This window comes from Vipera berus, assembly GCF_964194415.1.
Source record: "Vipera berus genome assembly, chromosome: 3".
In the NCBI taxonomy this organism is placed as follows: Eukaryota; Metazoa; Chordata; class Lepidosauria; order Squamata; family Viperidae; genus Vipera; species Vipera berus.
Window position 1 is genome coordinate 178,176,284 of NC_138204.1, and position 25,286 is coordinate 178,201,569.

General features: G+C 36.9%; 1 protein-coding gene across 1 annotated transcript; it reads right to left on the reverse strand.

The window, feature by feature from the left end:
* Nucleotides 1–15,225: 15,225 nt before the first annotated feature.
* Nucleotides 15,226–23,511, reverse strand: CYP7A1 (cytochrome P450 family 7 subfamily A member 1; the record flags this gene model as incomplete). The annotated part of the gene is made up of 6 exons (XM_081325604.1): nucleotides 15,226–15,522; nucleotides 18,108–18,283; nucleotides 18,549–18,679; nucleotides 20,932–21,545; nucleotides 22,631–22,871; nucleotides 23,432–23,511. 6 exons carry the CDS (start codon nucleotides 23,509–23,511, stop codon nucleotides 15,226–15,228), a joined length of 1,539 nt encoding a protein of 512 aa, XP_081181730.1.
* Nucleotides 23,512–25,286: the final 1,775 nt, after the last annotated feature.

The following is a 25,286-nucleotide window of genomic DNA, read 5'->3' on the forward strand; positions in this document are numbered from 1 at the left end:
GCCAATATATTTTTTTCTCCCTTTTAAGCTAGGTTTATAAAAAATATATTCAAAGATTTAAATATCTTTATAGTATTTTTTTCTTCAGTTTTGTGCCCAGGAATCCAAGTCTAACAATAAAGGAGGTTGCCTTTAAATGTAGGATGTAATGCTTGGCTGTAAACTTTAAGTAGGGTTAGCTCCAGATTTCTACAAGTTGTTTGTAATTGACGCAGACTACTTTAGTTTTTTTCAAAGACATAAACATTTTTAAAAAGTGAAAAGATATTGAAATGAAAGCAAGATTTTGAAAGTAGAATATGTGCATGATTAAACTAAAAATAAATTACCATTATGTTGTAATTAATAAAGAACATGTTTAAATTACAATTCTTCTGTATATTTTCATATGTTTATTAATTTGAAAAACAGATTGGTTCAGTCTGCTCCTATTAAATCTGAGGATCAAAGAAGTTAGTTCATAAGACAGAACTTTTAACTGATTTTGAAGACAATGCATACTAAATTGGCATCTTTCAACTGGCCAGCTGATTTGCAATAGATATGGAAAACAAGAAAAAAATGCTATGATAGAAAACTCCTATTTGCTTCAGATACTTGGAATTGCTTAGTATGTTGTTCACATTCATGCATTCATTCATTCAATTCAGTCATTCATTTATTGAATTTATATGGCTGTTCATCTCAGAAAAGTGACTTTGGGTGTTATATAACAAAATTATAAAACATTAAACAAATAAAAACCAATTATTGTTTTAAAATTAAAAGCCGCAAGGCTAAGAAAGAAAAGCAGGTGTTAATAACAATAATATAATGAAACTACCTCAAGATCTCAAAAGTTTGCTGGAAAACCGAGATCTGATGGCATAACCATGTCTGAGGAACTTCTAGAAAAACAAGGATTGCACATATCTCACTTGGGACAGAGGGTGGGGAGTGATAACTATTATGTCCTAATATGTTTGTTTTTTTGTGCAAGGGGGAAAGCACCACAACAGAGAAAACCATCATCGGGAGCCTGCCAAGTGTAGTTGTGACAGACAGGGCCTGTAGCATGCCTCTTCTGCCAGAATTGATAGGATGGACTTATGTAAACAGGACTGAGATAAATCATCACATGCCATGAATCACTTTAAAAGGTCAAAATCAGCACCTTGAATAGGAATCAAGACACAGACTGACAACCAATGTGGCTTACAGAGTAGAAGTGTAACACGCTGTTCTAGAAGAATAGATAACTGCCCATGCCACTACATTTTGCACCATCTGAAGCTTCTCTTCAGAGGCAATCCAATGCCTACACTAATTAAGAGGAATGTTGCTCTGTGATTCAGGTACAACTTTCTGCCTGCTTCAGTGACTTGCCACTGAGCCTAGGGCAAAGATTATCCCCCCCTGGGAAAGATCATTCCCCAAGAGCCAAAAATAGGAGCTGATGTGGAGTTGCCAAAAAGCAAGAGACCAAAGTCTGGGTTGGCATTTGGTTAAAAAAAAACCATATCTGAGATGTATTGTATGTAATTATCAACACTCTTCAAAATAAGAAACGCGTGTCAGCTCCCTTTGACAGCTGACAGCCGCACACGCGGTTTCCGTTGACAGCTCCACACATGGCTACAGTTGACAGCTGAGTTTGACAGCTGCACGCATGGTCCGCACGGATTGGAAGGAGCCGAAATGGCGGGACGTGTTCTAAGACAGGGATTGGCTAGCCACCCGCTGGCATCCCTATATAAGGGGAGATTGTCCCCTACTTGTTCGTTCCTGTGAGGCAAATAAAACAACTGTTGTGTTAAGCCAGCTGTCCTGCTTTCTTACCGGGAACCCGCCGCGAACACTACATGAGAGGTTACAGTATAATGTAAATTTTTCATAAAAGAACGTGTTTATCGGTTATGTACTAATATGTTCATTTTTTTATGCAAAGGGGAATTTACAGGTATACAAGAATAACTGAAGATGGGAGTAAGTCCAAAAAAATAACGACTATAAGTACAGCAAAAAAGAATAAATTATCCACATACACTGCCTGATAATATACTGTATACTAAAAAATAAATCCTCAGAGTGAAGCTTAATCCCTGTTGTTTACATGGACGTATCTGTGTAGTAGACAAAAATATAGAAGGAATTTCCTATTGCTATCTTCAAGGATGGGCAGATTATTTTCCAGTTTAACCCATAGCAGTGGTATTGCCTGAAAACTACCTTCGCTTATTAAGAAGGCCTGACCCTACTTAGCTTCCTAGCTGAGACAAAATTGGCCAGGTGCTGTCATCGCCAAGACCAATATACTAGCTTTTTTGTACACATGTCAGAAGCACTGAAGCACTTCTGGGTTAAAGGATTAGCCAGTGACATCACTGTTGCCTTGGGAATGCGCAGTTGGAAGCCCCTTTTATTCTCCAGCAGGAGCTGGATCAAAGGATGGCAGCTCAATCCCATCCCACAGCAGTACTCAGGTCTTGAACACAAGCTTGCTAACCTCCAACCCAGCATCCTAATCATGCGAGTCATCAAGCTCCTAATATACCAGCTGTCATTAAGCTTCTGAAAAAGTTCTCTAGAATAATCTTGTGAATTATTCAATGTTTATCATTTAACGAGAGGCAACTTTAGCTCTAATTTCCAACTAATAGTTAACTAGTGGAATAGTTGGAATAATAGTTATTCCAACTCAACTCAAAATATATGAAAACATGCATTTTCAGTTTCAATATAAGATTGTTAAATATATCTGTTTTGCCAGTGCATGTTTGGGTTTCCATATTAATCAAAAAGCTGATACAAGGAAGATATTATGAAATAAATTAGATATACTCAATTACTGAAATTCTGAACCATACTGAATTATGCTTATCTTGCTTTATTTTGAAGTGATTCAGTCCATCAATTAATCATAAATTTGAAATGACCCCAGTCACAATAATGGAAAAAGATTGGTTTATATTCAAGCACTCTGATTTATCTCATGTCTAGTTTATAACCATAATAAATAATAAACCTAGCCAACATGGAAGCTGTTTCAACCTTTAGTCCGTGTGAATGTGTATAAACTATTTATCACACTATTGTGTAATACAAGATAATGTAGATTGACACATTCAATACTACAACTTGAACTTTTATCGTCATTGGACTTTGAATATCCATCTTACATAAAATCTCATTTTGATTGAAATTAGATATCATCTGTGAATTAGAACCAAGAATCATAAGGCTTTATTGATAATTATTTTCTAGTGCTACTTCAGTTAAATTAGCAATAGGACTTAGACTTATATACCTCTTCACAGTGCTTTACAGCCTCTCTAAGCAGTTTACAGAACCAGCATATTGCCCCAAACAATCTGGGTTCTCATTTTACCAACCTGAGAAGGATGGAAGGCTAAGTCAACCTTAAGCTCAAATTCAAACTCCTGGCAATGGGCAGAGTTAGCCTGCAATACTGTATTCTAACCACAGCACCACCACTAATCCCATTAAATACTTAGCACATGCAATTATAATAACCTAAATATCTTTATTATAGTACTGCAATACCTATAATGTATACTAGTTTATAATATTTTTAGTAAAATAAATTTACTTCATAGATACTGCTGTTTAGTTGTTCAAAGCAACTATTATTCATGAGATTGTCATTGTACCTAGCTTGTCTTGACTGATTTTGAAAAAAAATAAGCAACATCAGGTCTTGTGAGTACTTAGGTGGAAGAACATCAAGACACCCCATGTAGATTAAGGTTAGGAAATATTTTTTAAAAATCCAAAAGCAGTGGACTTCTATATTTGTTCTAAGGAAAGAACATCAATTTATCTAGATGTGTTTGGGAGCGAAGAAAACTCAAGGGAATTTTTATATTGGTTTCTTGTTCTAAGTAACCATGGACAGAAGCAGCCGATTCTAAGGGTGGAAAGTCCATAAATAAAAATATGAAATAATAATAATAATAATAATAATAATAATAATAATAATAATAATAATAATAATAATAATAATAATAATAATGATGATGATGATGATGATGATGATGATGATGATGATGATGATGATGATGATGAAATACAAATATTCTCTCAATCTAAAATGTGTTGTCTAAGATACTTGTAAAAGGACATGCTGGCAGGAAAGATCTAAAAATCACATATTTTGAAAATCTAATATTCAGGAAATTTGTCTAATAATTTCAGTGTTCCTCCTGCATTTTTATTTTAAAGGCAATTCATAATCCCAGGAGTTTAATTCTCAAACTGCTGCAATAAATAAAGTACATACAGTATTCAAAAAAAAATGTATTCAAGGATTAAAAGGCCACGGTGAGCAAAAAAGAATCTCCTTTCAGAGGAGACTGTCTGCCCCACTCTGCAGGATCCTTTTTTCTGCTTCTCTTCTGTTCAAAGCCAGTGGAGGGGAAGAACAATTTAGCCCAAACTGCATAGGGCACTGGGTCAGGGATGCTGCAGTACAGGCATGAATAAAGACATGCTCCTTCTTACACAGTTTATTTTCCTTCGTTCTAGCAATCTTGAGGCAGTTCTGATGCTTGATAAACATTAAAGTTTCTTCCCACTTCTCCCCATGCCCCTTTTTGCCTGCTTCCCTCTCTTTAGTGATATTGCCACTGATGGAAAATGTGTGTTTCTGGAGGCCAGTGCCCATAAAGCTCCATAATTTACTTTTATACGGAGAGGTCTCTTATCTTTGGGCCAGTCATCATCTTTCAGTTTATCTCACAGGGGGGTGGGAGATACAGTAGTGCAGAAAAAAACTGAAGCGGGTTGACTTGAGCACCACTAAAAATGGGAAAGCATTTTATAAAAAAATAAAATATATCTTGAACTTGAGATAATTTCTCCCATAAGAAAAAAGAGTGGACAAATGGAGACAAAAATTTTGTACAATGGCCAACATTCCACTTTATTAGCATAGAGTTGCCAATTCCATCTGAGTTGGAATCTTGATGTTTATGTATTAATTAAATGAAGAACTGTTGATTATAACAAACTATATGCGAGAGGAGATATCACTCTCATTCAGTTTTGGATATGGCGGATTACACAATATTTCTCAATTTATCAATTTGGGAAAAGGAATTATATAAACTCACCAAGGATGGCACCAAACTACTTATGTCTGCCTCATTAGGTAGACCGGACCAGGAAATCAACTCCACTAGGTGTGTACAACTGAGATTGAGATTGACTTCAACCACAGACTCTTGCAAATCTGATTTTGTTGCACATCTTTTTTTGTAGTGCAATAAGTGATCTACTTCTAAACATTATCTGGACATTCTGGATTTAAAAATTTTTTTAGTCATCCTCACTTTGGCAATAGAATCTGTTTATCTCCATAAAGGCCATCTTCCTAACTCACTACAGCCCATCCCTGTTTGAAATAGTCTTTATTGGAACAGCCAATTTAGAATCTTAGATATCATTTGATGACTCAGATAAGATGTAGTAAATTAACTGTTTCCTGAAGATACTACACATTGTATATCTATAACCTTGGCTGCTTTCAGCCAAGAAACATCTTGCACAAGAGCATAAGAGATGGAATTGACACAGGAGTTCTGTGACTCAAATTGTCGACATCTCTCTCATACAAAAGAAGTAGTTTGATTCCTGTTTTCCAAAGTAAAACATGCAAGTGGAATGTACCTAGGTCAATACCACTTTGTGCCTTTCACAGACTAAGCCTGAAAAATTGTCAGAAGGTGATTTACAGGGATTTTCAGCTCTTTCTCCTATTTTTGTATGGCAAGAACAAGATTTCTGTAATATAACTGGATTATCTTTCTGCTAAAAGTTGGAAATTCTTAGGAGACTCAGTCACAAACAGAACATTCATTGAATGTTCATATTACAACAATGCTTTTTTATATTGATTTGTCCATTAACATCAATGGCTCAGCAAATTGGATTATACTTTCAGATACTGAACCACCTTTATTACTCTGTATGTGAAAGATACAACAATTGTCCTCATTGTCATACCCCTTACAAAATACGGACTTTTGCAGAGAAGTTCTTTGGAATTTATGTTTCAATTTTAACTATTATAGACGAACAGCTAGTGGAAGTCTGACACTGAAAGGCATTCAAAATGATTCCATTCTGTAATAATTTTGTCACAGCTGCTGTTTGGAAGATTTTCAGATTCAGATTCAGAGGATCGTTGTTGTTTTTGTTGTTGTTGCAATTTATAAGTTACTATTTTAGTGGGATTGTTCTTAAAACTTCCTTCAGTTAACTTTAAATAAGTGACAGTTCCTACTGTTATGGCAGGTAGATAAAAAAAATCTAAAACAGGAAATAACAAATAATTCTTAGACCTTTTATAGTTCAGTCTAATGGAGTTGCGAAAGCTGCAGGACAGATAACTTGCTTAATGGTAAATCTTCTTTCCTAGCCTAATAGTTAATGGAGAGTCAAAATACTTACACTGACTAATGCATTCTCTCTGCATTGAGACCTTCTGGACATAAGATGAGAGATATTTTTAAAATCAAATGAGCATTAAATTAAAACTGATGCTGCAAAAATATTTTAAAAAATACATTAGAAACATCAAATAGGTTTCCTTTCAGTGAATATAGTAATTTCCCTCTTAAAAATATCACTTCAGGTATAACTTTAGCTCAAGTGGCCTCAGGCAAGGTTTCAGGAATCATTCTTGTGCATCTTTGATTTCAAAGTACAGCAATATTGTTGTCTTAACATTTCCTCATTTCTCTAATATGTTTACTGTCTATACCTCATCTGATTAAAATAATCAAGGTCTCTGTATTGCTCTTGATTTAATGCAGTGTGTCTAGTTTGGTGATCTATTTGGTCATCCCACTATTTGATGGAAAAAAAATCACTTCAGTTGTCCAAAAGTTCAAGGATAATTGATGGCATATTTTGCTGTATTAGAGATTAAAGATGCCTATTATATCGATAATCCTTGACTGATGCCTGTCAAGGCTATATACTCAAGGCCGAATTCTTAAGGCTAAGTCCTTATCAAATAATCACTGTATTACATGCAGCTTTATCTACAATGTTGTAAAAAAATTACCACATGTATTTCTGTTAAGCAGACACTATAGCCTTAGGTTCTAGCTACACTGACACACAGTTAATCTCTGTTTCAGTTGTCCATTCATAAACAAATTAGAATTAGGGGAAACAGCATTCTATCTATACCTTATGCCACTAAACTATGGAATCCTCTGCCATTAGACATAATGATGGCTACAGTTTTAAACTCTTTTCAAAGGAGACTGGTCAAATTTAGTTGGGCTAATAACAGCTGTTAGTCTTCATGTGCGTTTACAATTTTTGAATCCAAGGTAAATGAAATATCAACTATATTTCACACATTCTTGCTGGTAAGTTTCCTAAATAGAGACACACATAAAAAAAGGTAGAGTTTTGAAGACACCATCTTAACTTTTTGAACCACTTTTTAACTTTCTTTGGATATCCTTGCTTTAACCTGCACAAGCCTCAGGGCTCTTTTTATGCTTCTGGGCCTTCTTTCCATCACACTATGAAATATGTAAATTAATAACCGGCTGGAAATGAAAACCTCTTTGATGCCTTTGAGATCAGGAGCAGCCAGGAAAGGTTCTTCATAGCAAATTCATACTAATTTAAGTCCAGATCAGTGGAGATTATGTTAGCTGAGTAAAACAGGATAGACAATTTCATGTTGTTTTGCCTTGAAGGCCATTGTTGAATATTTTAGGCCTGCATTTCAGTGGGAAAGTGTCTATAGTTAAGGGGAAAACAGCATGTCCAGAGTGAAAAATCCACTCTCCCTTAATATACCGAGTGTTAGAATCAATAACTTCTGTGTTGAAATAAGCATTTTATGCAGGCTATGGAAAAAGCCAGGACACAAGGGTTTTTTTAAACACATACTGTAAAATGAACCAAAATGGGATTAATGGCATAGAACTTGGTAAAATGGATAGGATACTTTGGAAGAAAAAAACAGTATAAAAAGAACATTAAAATAAAACTCATTTTCAAATTTGGAGGAAGACCAGGAATGGCATTCTTGGATAAAACATTTTGTGTATGAAAAATGGCACTGAATCACACATTCATCAAATGTTTGCATCCAGACAACTCCCTAAAATAGCAGATTAGATCTACTATGTCAGGGGTGTCAAACTCAATTTCATTGAGGGCTGCATCAGCATTGCGTTGCCCTTGGGGGGTGGGGTGGGTGTGGCCAGGGTGGGTGCAGCCTACTGGGTGGGCGTGGCTGGAGTGCGTGTGACCTACTGGGTGGCCATGGCCAGCTCTACATCGTTCACCTCAAGGGTGCCTATGGGGGCCTGGGCAGGAGGGTCTCTGGCAGAAGGAGATGGTACTGGGGCAAGTGTCAAGGCATGGTCCACAGGAGGAGCCTCACTGTTCTTCTCAGGCCACTCAGGGGGGCCTGGACAGTGGCGCAGAGGTCAAATGACCAGACCAGCCTCAAGCAATTGCGGCACTAAGCCCAGCCCCATTTCCCCAAGGGCCCACCCAGCTGCACTTACCTCCTCCTCAAGGTTGCTGCTGCTGTGCTTGCTCTCCTTAGCCAGGTTGCTCATGATGGGTACGAGGGCAAAGTCAGGAGGGAGGCCCACTCCCTTTCCATGTGAGGAGACCTGGCTTTGTATCCAAAGCTTCCTTAGCAATAGGATGGGAGACCCCCCAGGATATGCCAGGAGGATGGGGCAAGGGGATGGTGAAAGGGCAGCAGGGAAGGACTAAGGCAGGACTTCCCTCACACCCTCACACCCTCCCTCTCCTTCCTTCCTTCCTTCCTTCCTTCCTTCCTACCTTCCTTCCTCCCTAGAGTGGTGGGAAAATATTTGAGATGAGGGAGGGAGAAAAACAGGCAAGAAACTCAGCTGGGAAAGTGTCATCCTTCATGAGGAATGAAGAAATGCACCATTGCCTGGAAGTGGCCAGCACATGGCCCTTGCCTACTTCACATATCCGGCTTGGTGGGCTATGGGGGAGGGAATGCCATGAGCAGCATGACAGTCGATGTTACCTGCGCAATGCTGCCCAGACCCCAGCCTCCCTCGTTTTGGCAGGCAGCGGGGTGTGGGATTCAGAGACCAGTCATCGCAGGGTGTCCCAAATATGTCTATCTGCCTACGCAGAGTTTATTGTATTTATACAGTTTAACAAGCAGGAAATAACGCACAACAAAAGCATTGTTTATTGGTGTACTCCCTAGTCAATCTTAGAGAACATCCAAAACATCCAAGCCAGCGCAGAGTCTTCCTTATCTAGCTGGTTCTTGGCAGTGCCTGACAAGGCCAATTGGAATGAGCTCATAGACATGTGGATAACAGAATACTGGGGCAGGCAGTTTTCTGCACACGGTCCCTTCATATCCTTGACCTCCATCTCTACAGCGGGGTGCTCTCCTCACAGTGCCAAGAAGCTGAGCTGGGTGGCATGAATCTGAAGTGAAGTGCAATGCTGCCCAGCTCCTAGCCTGCCCAAAGTAGGCAGGGCCATGTGCTGGCCACTTCCAGGCAATGGTGCGTTTGTTCATTCCTCACAAAGGGTGATACCTCCCCAGCGCACGCCCAGTGGGTGGGGCTGATGCAGCACGGGCTGGTCCCTCGCTGTCCCTCTGTTTCTCTCTCTCTCCCATTCCCTTTCATTGGTTATAATCATGATACTAAAAGAGCATTCTGTTTAGGATATCTGTCGAAAGATACTCATTATTTCTATAGACTATGGTCCAAATGCAGCTCTGTACTCAGTTAATGAGAGATAATCTCTCTACTTAGAATTTATTAATTTTGTTTGAACAAAAGTAAATTATATGTTTTATATCAATTTTATAACAATATTTTAGAGGACTAGATGTATAGAACCACTGACCAAATAAATAATATTGAAGGAGCTCATACTTGTTTGTCTAGACTAGAGTGTTGGAAACAATATAGAAATAACATGTCCATGGTGTATAAACACATCTTGCTTATCCATTATGCAACCTATTCTTCAATTTTGTTGAACAAAAATCTGTTTGAAGAGTGAGACCAAACACATTTGCAATTAAATCTCTGATACAACAGTTTCAAAGCTCATTAAGCATTATGCTATTATCAACACTAACCTTCTGTTTGCAGATTTTTCTGGGGGAGGAAAGTTGTTTTTCCTCTATCCATGAATTTCCAAATCTCTTAAATGTTTTCTAGCAGTCTTTTCTAAGAAATGTTTACTTTAGGTACAGATAAATTAGCTAAGGTTCTATGGAGTAAGCTGGCAATAGGTTGTTCCAGGTATTCTACAGACTACAGGGATAATGAAGATTCTATTTTGTGTTTACATTGTTGAAGTGCTGAAGTCCATGGGGTTTGAAGATGGATTGTGCTGTGTAAAGAACCCATTTCAAAAAATATGATGATTTGAATGACAATAGATTTGTATGGAACACACTGCTACTTGTTTTAAATTATTGTAGTTATCTTTATATTTAAAAACTAAAGTATAAATTTAGAAAGAAAATTATAATACTAGAAATATTAGCATAACAAAATAAATACAGCAGGACATATTTTAATCTGCCACTCAGATAACCTTTTTGTGTGGAAGAGTATATAGCATATTTACATATCCAAAATATGTAAGGAATCAGATTAGGAAAGTAGTATTTATTTATTAAATTGTTAGGCTGCCCATGTCACATTAGGTGACTCTGTCTGGTTAGAAGCCTTCAGAAAGTCTGCAATCCTAACATAAATTGAACATTTCTTTACCTATTGTCTCCCTATATGTGTAAGGTATTAAAGACAGAGATAAACATCTTTATATTCTTAAATTGTATGGTATATGATATATAATATACCACATAGTAATTCCAAATTCATAAGCGAGTCAGTATTCTGACGAGATGTGAGCAAAGGATATTGACTTGCAACATAATCACTAGATTAGAAAGCTAAATTTATGTAGAATAGTTTGAGCATGCTTGGGATAAAATATGGCTTTTATTTATTTATTTATTTATTTTTGGGACTTATATGCCGCCCTATCTCCCGAAGGACTCAGGGCAGCTAACAGCAATAAAAAACGACAATACAAAAGTTAAAAAAAAATTAAATAACAGCCCCCAAAAATTAATTACACAGTTAAAAATTAAACAGGCATAAGGCACACTGACCAAAATGTGCCCAAAGTTGTAATTACCTTTCTTACATTAGCAGAGAATGCTGCATGTGGCATAGGTAAGACAGGCTGTAATCAACTTTCTCTATTCTAAAAGCTGTGATGGGTGGCACAATTCAGTATCTATGACCAGAGCGTAAAGTAGATTATGACCTGGAATTTAGGAGCAGTATATAGTAAAGAGCAGGAATAAAATTATTGGTAAAAATATTTGTTCAGTTAATAAAAATAGAAATAGTGTTTTAGATCTGAATGAAGATAATCTTATGCAATTATGCATTGATGTAGAAGGGAAGCTGAATTATAGTTATGAATGAAAGAAATCAAATGTAGTGTATGTCAGAAAGTATGAATTGATTTCATCTAGATCAGTGGTCCCCAACCCTTCTGGCTCCACAAATCAGCAGCAGTAGCGGCGATAAGGGGGAAGGGATGGTTTTGCATAGGCAACCTAGCTCTCAGGCATGTGTAAATGAAGCTTTGTGAACTCGCACACTGCTTCCGCTGCCCAGTTCCCAATGGGCTGTGGACTAGTATCAGTCCTCAGCTTGAGGGTTGGGGATCTCTGAACTAGATTGTTGCTAGAGTGTATGATAGTAGGAATTCATATTTTGATAATTACATCTTATGCTGCACTAACTGATAACAGAGAAGGCAGAATAGAGAAAGAGACTGACCTTTGGAAGACTGAAGAACAAATGAGAAAAATGACTGTCACTGAGAAATATCTTCTTGTTTCAAATCTGTGGTTTACACACCACTCCATCCATGCATATACATAAAATAGTAATGAATCAATAAAGTATGATTAATTTGGTTCCTTATGAATTAATGAAGCATATAATGGTAAAAGGTTCTGAATGTGGGTCAAATCATATTTTCAGCGGGGGGGCTCTTGAGGAAAAATGGACAAGGAAGAAAAAGAAAGAAATGAAAGAATGGAAATGAAAGATGTATGGTTTGAAGAGAAAGTACAGCTCTTGTCTCAAAAAAATAAAAGATAGATTAATCTCCCAACACTGTGACTAGAAAGAGGATGTAGGTACTGCTTAGAACAGAGTGAAATAACTTAAGTCTCCATCAGTGGAAATATTTAAAAAGATGCTTGGTAGAATAACAAATTTTAAATTGGTTGTGGATGAGAAAAAAAATCAGTTGAGAAACTATTTTTGAAAAAACATGAGGAAAGAAACAAATAGTTTAATGTGGTGTTTTTCAAATGATAATTTTAAAATGTGTGGACTTCAGAATTTCCCAATCAGCATTCTGGGGATTGAAATTCACCCATTTTAAAATGAGCAAGTTTGAAAAACACTGGTTTAATATTTATAGATAGAAAAGATAATTGCAAGAATGCAGTAAAAAGAGCAAAATACATATAAATTGAAAACGTAGGGATAGAAATGTATAGGATACATGCATAGCCATGGTGTTGGCATAATCTCTACTCAGCTATATTTTCTTTTCTCTTTGTTCACGCCTTCGTCTCCTTTCACCTTATTCATTCTTACTAGTTTTCTGCATTTATCTAACTTTGCTTTTTCCAAAAGGGAATAGCATGATTGGTACATGTATTTGAAGGTGCTGCAGCATAAAGTGTGATATAAAAACATAAGTAGCCATGCTGGATCAGATCAAGGCCTATATCAGATCAAGGCCTATATCAATTCAATCACTTGTTTCTACAGCAATCAATCAGATGTTTCTAAGGTGCTTACAAGCAAGAGACAAACAAATGCCTTCTTCCTCTATGCAACTCCTGTGTGGAATCCCTCCAAAACCATTCATGTTAATGACCACCCTGGTAATTAATTCTACAGGTTTGTTCAATTTCTATAGCTGCCGATCTCAGTAAATGACTCTGGATGGCTTACAATTCTTTAAAAAAAAATTCAAAAATTCAAAACAATAAAATCAGTAGAAAACATTAAAACATCCAATTCAAGGTACACAAGAGAAAAATATTTGGCCTGTTAGCAATATAAGCAGGAAACGGGCCCTTGGCACATTTAATGCCCCAGGTTCGGGATCATAGTCAAGTTTTTAAGGCCTTATAAAAGGCTAATAGGGTTCAGGCCATTGTGCTCTCTGAAGGGAGGATGTTCCATAGAGCAGGGGTCACTGGAATACACACACACACACACACACACACACACACACACACACACATATACATACAGTGTTCACAGTAGTGACATCTGCCTGCAAAAGATGCTCCTAGACTGGAGCGAAATGCAGAACAGACTGCTTTATATTTGGTAGACCGGGTGCTCCACCCAACACATACATACATACATACATACATAAAAGGTAAAGGTAAAGGTTCCCCCGCACATGCGTGCTAGTCGTTTCCAACTCTAGGGGCCGGTGCTCATCTCCGTTTCAAAGCCGAAGAGCCAGCATTTGTCCGAGGACGTCTCCGTGGTCATGTGGCCGGCATGACTAGATGCGTAGTGGTCCCTATTTTTCTACTTGCATTTTTACGTGCTTTCAAACTGCTAGGTTGGCAGAAGCTGGGACGAGTAACAGGCGCTCACTCTGTTATGCAGCACTCGGGATTCAACCCGCCAAACTGCCGACCTTCTGATCGACAAGCTCCGCGTCCTAACCTACTGAGCCACCACGTCCCTACATACATATGTACATCCATACAAATAAATAGTTCCTGTGATCATTATATATGTCCTTCCACTCTACTTTATAGGATGGTCACAGGTCCTAGTATTTTGAGAGGCAGAAAAAAAGGATTCCCTAGTTACTTTCTCCATGCCATGCGTAATTTTATTCAGTACACTTCTATCTTTTTCCAGTCATCCTTTTTCCAGGTTAAAAGTTCTTTGCTTAACTTCTGTGCATTTGCTTATAGAAAATACTCAGTTGAAGGTAGACACTATTTTCAAAACTATGTTCCCTCACCCTGACTCTAAGATGGGTAACACATGTGGATGGGATTTCTCCTTGCATTGATTTAACAGTTGTTAGACTAAGAAAAGGAACTTGGCTAGGTACTGTAGTATTTTTTTAAAAAAAATGTGACATGAATCCATTTGCTGGCCTGAAGGATGAATTCTTATTATTTCTTTTCACTACTCATGTTAAAAAGTCTTTGCCTGCTTGTTTTGAAGGTTATTATAGGTTAAATAAATAGCACAGCCTGTATTCCATTTGATATATTAGGAAGCTTGTGTAGTTTTGCTGACTATGCCAGAGAAAGAATAAAATAGTGTGAGGTTACTTTGGTCTATCAGTAAGTAAACTGACAGTGGCCTTCTATTTGCTCATGACCCAGAATTCTTATTTTCCCCTGATGTTTTCCTCTCAATATTTTTTAGATGATACATACTGAGCAGATTTTTGATTGGTTCTGTAATAGGAGATGTCATCACCACTGAAAATTGTCTGAGCTGAAGAATAAGAAAACACTCTTAAAGCTTTCCAGAATGAATAAAATATTTTATTGAAGAAAAATATAACAGTATATTTGTAGTTATATACAAATAAACAAAACCCCACAAAAACCAGACCTTTATTTGGGATGATGTTAAGATCAGGGTCTACAAAAACCTTAAGAAAAGCTGGACCACCCTTGCGTGAAAAAATATTCATACTCATTTGGTATTAGGATGAGTTTTGTACACATTTTATCAGTGACCTAAAGTCTAACCCATGAACTTATGTTTGCAAGCTTTATTTACAAGTACGTAAAAGGCAGTATGGTGCAAGGTTATGTATTGTTTTTCAAAATGTGCTGAAGTAATCTTGTCTCAAAGGCTTTGGGGTTATAGATGGTCAATTTATATCCTATAGCGATTTTTCCCTTTACTCTGATCTGCTCTCAAAACCAATACAAGCACATTTAGTGGAAAGAACTATCTCCAGAGCTCACAAGAATCAGTCCAGAAATCTAATTTACACTGGAAAATATTTCCTATACTATCATATAAAATAATGATAGGAGTTTCTCCAAGCTGTCTCATTTTTTTCTAGTATATTACAATTCTTTGGAGGACTGCTACTAAGATATAATAATGCTCTTCACATTCATGAAAGTTTTAATCTGTACTTGAAATCTATATCATTTGAAGGTTGCAAAACACCAAGTCCAGCTCGCGATTGATCCAAAGAAGGGCACTTTACATTCTTGTCAATTAGTTCCACTTCAAAATAGAAAAGCAAGAAACTCAGAAATTGTTTGATTTCATTAATAGCAAACAATCTTCCAGGACATTTTGCCAATCCTGTTCCAAATGGCATATAATAATATTTTAATTTGTGACCATTACGATAGAAAGTTTTTTCTTCTCCATTTTCTCCAAGATAACGATCAAATTTGAATGTCTGTAACAAAATTCAAAATAGTGTTATTTGTTAACTCAGCAACCTTAAGATAATTTAAGAGTTGCAAATGAAAACTGAATATGTATTCTTTTTTCTGATGATTTGGAAATCAATTGCTGAATATGTTACTAGCCAGATAAATTAAATATGATAATATATTTCAGAATATTAAACAACTTTCAGATAAAATATTACATAAAATGTTGGAAATATATAAACGTTTCAGATCAAATTAACACTTGATTGAATATACTTTAAAACAGCACTTTGAAGTGGGAAAACCTTGGGTGATGAAATAAGCAATAAACCCTGCTTCCTTTCTTTTAACCCAATGAGTAGTCATAGCCTTGATATTTTACATTTAGTTTGTCACTTCTAATGTTATCACTGTCTATAGATATAGATATTTTTACTTTGCTTTCTACTTATTACAGAAATTCTTGAGGGAGTAAGTTTTTTCCTCCTTATCATTAGTAAGTATGGATCCAAAAGCAACAATCACTCTCTTTCAATCTATATATTATTTATTTATTACATTTTTATCCTTCTATGATTTTTATCAATAGCTCAAGGTGGAAAACCCACATTAATACTCCTTCCTTCTATTTTCCCAACAATTAACTATATGAGATGGGTTAGGCTGAAGGGGTGTGACTGACCCAGCTGGCTTTCTTGTCTAAGATGGGACAAGAATTAACAATCTCCTGGTTTCTAGACCAGCACTTTTACCACTACACCAAACACACTCTCTCTGTGTCTCTCTCTCTCTCCATATATGTATTGTTAGTTGCGAAGTTGTGTCTGACCCATCACGACCCCATGGACAACGTTCCTCCAGGCTTTCCTGTCCTCTACCATCTTCTGGAGTCCATTTAAGCTCACGCCTAGTGCTTCAGTGACTCCATCCAGCCACCTCATTCTCTGTCGTCCCCTTCTTCTCTTGCCCTCAACCTTTCCCAGCATTAGGCTATTCTCCAGTGAGTCCTTCCTTCTCATTAGGTGGCCAAAGTATTTGAGCTTCAACTTCAGGATCTGGCCTTCTAAAGAGCAGTCAGGGTTGATCTCCTCTAGGACTGACCGGTTTGATCGCCTTGCAGTCCAAGGGACTCGCAGGAGTCTTCTCCAGCACCATAGTTCAAAGGCCTCAATTCTTTGGTGTTCAACCTTTCTTATGGTCCAACTTTCACAGCCATACATTACAACTGGGAAGACCATAGCCTTGACTATACGCACTTTTGTTGGCAGGGTGATGTCTCTGCTTTTTAGTGTGCTGTCTAGATTTGCCATGGCTTTCCTCCCCAGGAGCAAGTGTCTTTTAATTTCTTGGCTGCAGTCCCCATCTGTGGTGATCTTGGAGCCCAGGAAAATAAAATCTGTCACTACCTCCATTTCTTCCCCATCTATTTGCCAGGATTTGAGAGGGCCAGATGCCATGATCTTGGTTTTCTTAATGTTAAGTTTCAACCATATATGTATACACATGCATTATCATTTAATTTTAACTTTCACAAAAATTATGGACTTCTGGGGAATAATGGCAGATTGAAGATGGATCCATATGAATGAAACTGCCAGATTTTGTGGGGGGGGGGGAGAAGCCTGTGAATGCATTGGCTCCTTGGAACTCCTTTCCAGATCAAGGAGACAGCTCAAATTACCCACAGGTTTGCTTTATACACAAGCTCCCCACAAAGAGATAGCAACATAGTAATCTCCAGCAGGTTTGAGAGTTCCGGGAATCTATGGAAAATCATCTAACCTAAGCCATGGTTTAGGTCTTCAAAAGCACCCTGGCTTTACCTATTACCTTTCTTAACTACTCTAGGAGGTTACCTGTTTGGTTATTAATAATCTTCTGAATGCTAGATTTATGCTGGGAGTTTCCTTGTATCCTAGATTAATGAAGTTTTATTTAAATTTAAAGATTAAAAAATAACTTTTGAAAATAGCAAAAAGGGGACTTGGGAAACTTAAGGGCTAGACGGACTTGAAATAATATTTCCTGTGAGATATTTAAAATAGTATGAAGATTTCTTTCTTTCTTCTAATCTATATCTTTGCACTTTTTCCTTACTGTTTATATTTTTCTTACTTTGTATTTGTATTCATCTTTGTATTGTACACTTTAGTAAAATTATCACCAAAACAGATTATTTGGCAGCTAATTATGGTATTTATGGCATCTGTCTTACTATATCCAAAGTAGTATGCTGTACATTAACACTTTCTACCTATGAACATGGTTTGTTTAATAATCTTAGGGTAGAATGGTTATTTCAGTCCATTTCTTTCCCAGTAGTTTATCAACGTTGGTAAAACATAATGTCTTAGGAAACTAAAACTGAAATAATTATTGGGATGATATTTAAACTGATTATATAATCACAAATGAAAAGTATTAATGCACCTTATTGTAGCTAATACTAAGGCAAAGATGGAGCCTGGACAAATACTGATATTATTCTTCCTATGGTATTAAGTTCTTACCTGTGGGAGAATTCACTGAGCAAAACCCAAACTGTTTTATAATATAGAATTATTTCTTCCTGTTAGTAGTCTGGCAAACTGATTGTTGGAAAACTCACCAGTGGATCAGGGTAGATTTCAGGATCAAGATGCAACAGCTGGGGATAAACAGCTATGATGTCATCTTTGCGGATATTGTAGGAATCACTGCCTAATTGCAAAATGAAATCTTTCTTTGCAACTCGGACTGTCATGGATGCACTGGAGAGTCTTAGTGCTTCTTTTATAATGCTGTCTATGTAGAGAGAGTGAAAATGAAATTTCACGTAAATGTAAGATAAACAGCTGTGCTACTATACTGATATTACGGTCAAACCTGATCCAGTAAAAATGAAAGAGCAAAACCAATGCATGTACTGTTGTTCCCGCCAAGCGTACTATATTTCATCATTAGAGCAAGACTAAGACTATTACCCAGCTGATTTGTTCTGATGATTAGTGGTTTCTAAATTCTAGCAGATGGGAGTTCATATATTTCAGTAAAAGTTAACCAAGCGTACCTAATATAGGCATGTCATCCAGCTGTTTTTGATTCAAGCAAATGGGTTTCCTGCTTGTACAGATCTTTTCACCAGCATCTTTTAGCACTCGTTCTGCCTCTTTTGTAGCTGCTTTCATTGCACTGGGATTCCTGAAAGAGAAAGACATAGTGACATCACAATACAAATATTCACATTATTTTATTTGTTTATTTTTAATTATCTGTGTTGTCCATCTTGCCAAGGCGACTCTAGACATTAGTCTAAGCCATACAATGAACATCAATAAAATGCATTATTACAGTCATTGTGCGCTATCCTTAGAAATAGCTCCAGGTTGTGTTGAGTTACAGGCAGGCCTTGGCCAGGATAATAAAATCTTAAACAACCAAAACAGAAAGTATGGCCATTGGCAACATTTCTCTCTTGACTCAGCTATGAAAATGTGGTTGCATGGTTCAGTTTACCTGTGGAAGTATTCTATCTACATTCTCTCTATGATCAGCTTTATTGCTTTCCATTTTACTTCTCAGTCTTAGAATCCCACTATCAAAATGTATTCTGAAAGTTTGTTTTTAACCTCATATATTCCAAAAAGGACACAATTGAGAAGTTATCTCACCCAAAGTACTGGAGACTCAAGCATCATAACCTGGAAGTTGGCATGTTGTAACTTTAACAGAACTAAATTTATATTTCTGCAGCAATTATACCTAAACGAGTCACACAATTATTGTATAGTATGTAGTTCAGTTTCTGCCAACCTAGCAGTTCGAAAGCACCTAAAAATGCAAGTAGAAAAATAGGGACCACTACGGTGGGAAGGTAACAGCATTCCGTGTGCCTTTGGCGTCTAGTCATGCCGGCCACATGACCACGGAGATGTCCTCGGACAAGCGCTGGCTCTTCGGCTTTGAAACGGAGATGAGCACCGGCCCCTAGAGTCGGAAACGACTAGCACTCGTGTGCGGGGGAACCTTTACCTTTACCTTATGTAGTTCAGTCCTTTTACAACCCTTCGAGCATATTAAACCCTTCAATCATGTTTATTGGGAATCAGTTCAGTTCGCCAAAATGTGTCCCTAATGCAATTGTGAAGCCTAAAGCTAATGTTCCAAGCATTAGGGCCCAAATTTGGACCATGATTCCAACTTTGTGGTTCAGAATCATGTTTGATCCTGTAGAGCTAGTATTTCTGCTGATGGTGTAAAACTACCAATCTTGTTGGCATCAAACTTCTATGGAGGTATTATGTAGTTTCATCCTTTTTCCTGAATCCATAGGCCAATTAACCCTTATGGAGGTCAGATTAAGGATGAATGGATAAATTGGGAACATGTATCATCAGAATAACCTCACCAGTGTTCCTAAATTTTATCACCAAACGTTAGGATGCTGCAAGCATCCGTTATAACAGAGGTGTCAAACTCACAACATCACGTGACGTGTCATGATGTATCGCAACTTTTTTTCCATTGCTGGCAATGGGGTGGGTGCAGTTTCGGCATGATGCATCTGACCCATGGGCCGGCAGTTTGACACCCCTGCGTTATAGTGTATTTACCCAATCTAACTCTGAGCAAATATAAATGGCCTTTTTTAGAGTTCATTTTAATGCTCTTCCTTTTGTAATATTGGTTTCATGAGACTCCTTATCTTCAGAGAGGTTCTTGAAAAGATTTCTGGCCATCATGGAATTGGCAAATTAAGATTCTCTGGTTCAGCCTTTCCCAGCCTGATGTCCTCAAATCCTAGGATAACAAATCCTGAATTCCTGTCCAGCATAAGCTTTGTAAGAGTTCTGATTTAAAGTCATTAGGTAATATTGGTTTGGAAAAGGCTAAGCTTTGTAGCAAAAATGAAACATATTTTGTTTTATAAAATAATACCCTACAGCAGTACATTTGCAAAAGAGCTGGTTGTTCAATTCTTCCCAGTTTTGAGGACATTTGCACTGCTCATTTATTAACAAACCATATCTATCATGTCTATGGTGTCAGTTGCAAAAAAACCAGGTCCACATGTGAGAGTTCAATTTAATTGATTTATTGCTAAAAGCTTACGTACAGGAATCATCTCTATGAACAGTCAGCATCTGGTTAATAGGTCAACAGAAATCAAGGGAGGCTGGAGTTTCTCTGTGGCTACATAATGATTCTAGGCTGATCTTTCTTTTTTACTTGTCCCCTGCCAATCCTTCTTTATAGAGCTCTAATAACATGCTTTATGAATAGGGTCTGAAATCCAGACAGGCAGAAGAAATTTTTTAACAAATATCATTAATATATTTAACAACATTCATCCAGCATATCAACTAATACTAATGTCACCACTTAGTCAACAGTAAATAAACTGACTATAATAGAAATAGTGTACTTGTAGACCACCATTTGTATGAACTCACCTAATAAGATAGAATGAACTCCAAAATGTAGCAGGTATCGTGTTAGCTTGTGATGCCCACAGTGTTGCAACATGTGTCTTTGCTTTATCCATATCATCAAAAGTGGACAATGTATCATTCAAGTACATTCGGAGAGAAATGAGTTCAGAAATGTTTTCTCTTTTTTTAAGGTTCTCGTGGAGCAGAGTCTCAGCTAGCTTCTCTCGTGCACTGTAAGCATTTTTAAATAGATGAATAGGAAGACCTGCTACAAGAGCTGGAAAGATTTGGTCAAATTCCTTGAAGTTCTCTAGGGCACTGAGAATACGTGCTCTCTGGGCTTGTTGACTAGAAGCAAGGACCCTGTCGTGATGTGTATTAAATTCTGTACCAAAAAGTGTTAAAAACCCAGATTCAAATATCACACGACAGCAGAATTCATAAAGCTTATCCGTGACCCAGTCACCGGAGTTCATTTTTCCTGCAGTTGACTCCACCATGACATAATGCAAGTTCTCCATCATAGTTTCACTGAGAAATGTTAAGGCATTACCCTGCAATGTTCTTGTGAAGGTATGGTGCATATTCTCAGTAGTGAATCCATCACTTGGATCAATGCTTGCGTGTCCAAAGGCCTGTCACAAAATATTGAGAATATTAATTGCCACTAATTAATTATCTAATCTCTTCTCCTCTCTTTTCACCCTATTTTGATGGCATTTAACTCACCACAAATCATCTTAAAGGTAGAACTGAATGGCACTACTTAGAGTGTTGTGTGTCCTGTGCATCTGAAATTGAAAGCACTTTATTTTTTTATATAATTTATAAAAGGGAAAGAAAAACTTAGGGATGAGGTATACCTAAACATACTGCCTACTGATGGATTCTAAGTGATAGAGTACAGCCATTTAGAATCCCCATTTAGTAACCATTTAAACTCAGGAGATTCATCTACAATAGGAAATGGGTTTACATCCATCATTGGCTTTCTATGCTGGATGAGAAAATGATAGCAAATACTAAAGCTGAAACTAATCTAAAACTTATCTTCCAGATTAAAAATCCATCATATTAATGGTTGTCTATATGGCAGAATAGTTATACTTGAAAATAATTTGCTGTTACTTTATGTATTCTGAACAAAGCAGTGTTTACACTTCTGTTTTCCAACAGTAATCTAAATTACAAAGGTGGGGAGATAAAATTTGACACTGAACTGTGTCTTTATTTGAAAGATATAAATCATCTGATACCAGCCTGCAAGCAAAGATGTGTTAGGCAAGAGAGCACAAAATTACACCCTGAATCAGTCAGGCCAATCACTAAACTGATAGTTAAAATCCTACATTTATATTCTTGCTTTCTTTGCTTTAAATATGCTGGCATTGATTTATCAAAATCCATAAAGAAAATCAATATCTATATACATTAAGGAACATTCTTCGAGGTTGTAAAAGCAGTAGAGGCAGTTTGAACTACTGAACTATAAATAAGAAAAAACAATAATTACAATTAATGTGAAATTTGGTTTCATCCCATTGGACTTAAAAGCTTGGATCTGAAGAATATTGGGACAGCATCCTTACATTGTGTTAACAACCCCAAAACCCACACCAATCCATATTTGGTGGCATGGTTTTAAAACTGAGCCCTTTACCCTGCGCACGTTTAACAGAAAAAGAACTTAATTACTATAGTTATTCTTTTGAAATAGTACCTTTGCTGAAGTTGTAAAATGGAATTTTTTCCAATCCAGGTTTCTTCCTTGTTGCATCACAGCATGATAAGAGAATGGATCTGTGAGGAAGTGGACATATTTTCCAGCCAATTGGCATGTGAAAGTGGAACCATGCTTCTTTTGTCGTTCCCTGAGGAATTTGAGAGGATTGACTCCAAACTGTAAAGCACAGCCAAGATATGGCAGCATTCCATTCTCCAAAGGTGGCTCCCCTGGATGTCTAAAGAAAGGAATATATATTCATATTTACATAGAGTGTAAATTTACAGTATATATTAAAGTTTTGCCTTGATGTTTGGTACTTTGCTCTCCCCTGAGGGATAAATCTATTGAGGAGATAGTAGAGAACTGATAAGAACTCCATGATTTGAGTCCAGTCCAGAAGCTTAATATAGCCCCAATAACTAGAATACTTTAGACCTATTGTAAATCAAATTCAATGAAATCTATTTGCCATGCTAAAGATATCCTTTATAATTTGGGGCAGTTTATCTAACCCTTTGAATAAAATGCTGATTCATGATAATATATGAATCATCTATTTATATATGATTATAATGTCTATTTACACTATACATACATACATATATATTTATATAATACATTTATGTTGCTTTCCCGTGCATATACATATGAATAATCAATCATTGTAATCATTGTATCAATTAGTTAATAAAAGTGTTAAACATATAGTTTTTTTTAAAAAAGAAAACTTTAATATTATTAAAAGGAAGGAAAATCAGAATTCATGACAGAATGTTTGAAAGTAATTTTCTTTACCTTCTTCTTGCTCCCAGAACATACCACAAACTACTGCACAATATCATCATTGCTCCCCATGTCAAAAGCAAAGCCAACATGTCAGATAACTATAATAAATTCCAAAAATGAAATGAATGTCTGAGACTGATACAGGCAATTTCAAAGGGCCACTACTTAGATTCAGCAGGCTCACCTATTTATTTCATTGAACTAAAATAACCTATGCAAGCTATTAATTAACTATTTCTGGACAAAATTTCTATGCTTGCATTTGGAGCAAAAGGTTTGTGAAAAAATCAGATTGCACACCTTAGATTTGACCTTGAGCTGATTATCACTTATCAGGAAATGTCCAAAGTAATCAAAAAAATTACCAGCTTATATTAAAGGTCTATCAGATGTGTTTTCATCTATCAAACAGACTTAACAAATACAGTTTATAGTTCAAGTCTTGGATTTATGTGAATAACTTCGCTTTATTTGATGACTTCACACACCCACCAAGTTATCTGGAATATTGCCACCTATTTTTGCCTTAGGCACCCTTCTCTAAGCAGTTGCCCTCCAATTTGTTATATTACAATTTACATATGTTGGCTGAGAATTCTGGAAGATGTAGTCTAATATATCCTAGGAAAAAAATAGGAAAGGAATCTATCTTTGCCCATTGTAACAGATGAATTTTACCTGATTGACTGCTACAAGAGTTGTGCCATACTTTAGAATTTTTTTAATTTAGTACTCACCTGCAGCTCCTTAAGGCAACTGGACCTTTCCGTGGAAGGTTCACAACTGCTCTCTACTAGCAGAATGATACCAGGAAACATGGGTTTGGTTGAGGAAGTTGCAGTCATATGCTTGCATGTTCTCAGACACCTATTTGCTTTTGAATCTGAAGTGCTGTCCAATTCCAGTTGCTACTTCTTGCAAAAAGATAATTGTTTTGACTTTCTAGATTTCATCCCCAGTCATAGCAAAAGGGAAATAAATTTTGATAGAAAACTGTTGCCTACTATTGGCCTGTCACACAAAGTAGTTGCAGTGTAAGTTCATTACAGCTTCAATGCTTCTTTTACAAAGAAAAGAAAGAGCTGAAGATGAATTATCTCAAATAAATAGAAATTACGTTCTCTTCTTTACCTGTCTTTCCAAGCTATAGGATTAATATGCATTGTATAGAACATATTTCTAGAATGTAATTGTTGGATGTAAGCTGAAATACTATGACTAAATAAGGGTCAAGGAAAGAATGTTAGATAGTATCCTGAGTTTTTTATTTATCCTATCAAATGATATATTTTAAAATGTAAAATTATAAGAACATAAGCATTTAGAATTTCCACTAGAGGGAGCCATAATTTCTATGCAATGCTGTAAATAATGAGGAAATACAGCATGCAAAAGAAAAATCTAGTGTTCATCCTTGTAGGTGTATGGGATTTGGAACACATTTGTTTTCTTTTCTTTTTTTTCCTTTCAAAGTTTTCCAGATGTAATGTATTGGGCTTGCTTGTTAACACCAAGTGGTAATGGCTGGCAGGCTGCTGGAGCAGGGAGCTAGCTAACGGCTCCAAGCATCTCAGACAGCCCGCCTCCAGTGCTGCTATTGGTTGCCCGTAGGCGGCAATAGGTTGCTTCAAACCTATTGGCTGCCACCTAGGGGCCAGGGTATAAATTGCTGCATCTGCAGTCCTGTTCTCTAGTTCAGATCCTGCAAGCAATAAACCATGATCTTTGCTGAACTCACTCGCCTCATCTTCATTCCTGCGCAAAGAACCCAGTACACAACACTGGCGATGAGGGTGGGATCCTGCTTTTCCGTCGAAGCTGAAAGTCACTAGGGGAGAGGCAGCGCACGCCTGGCGGGAAAAGC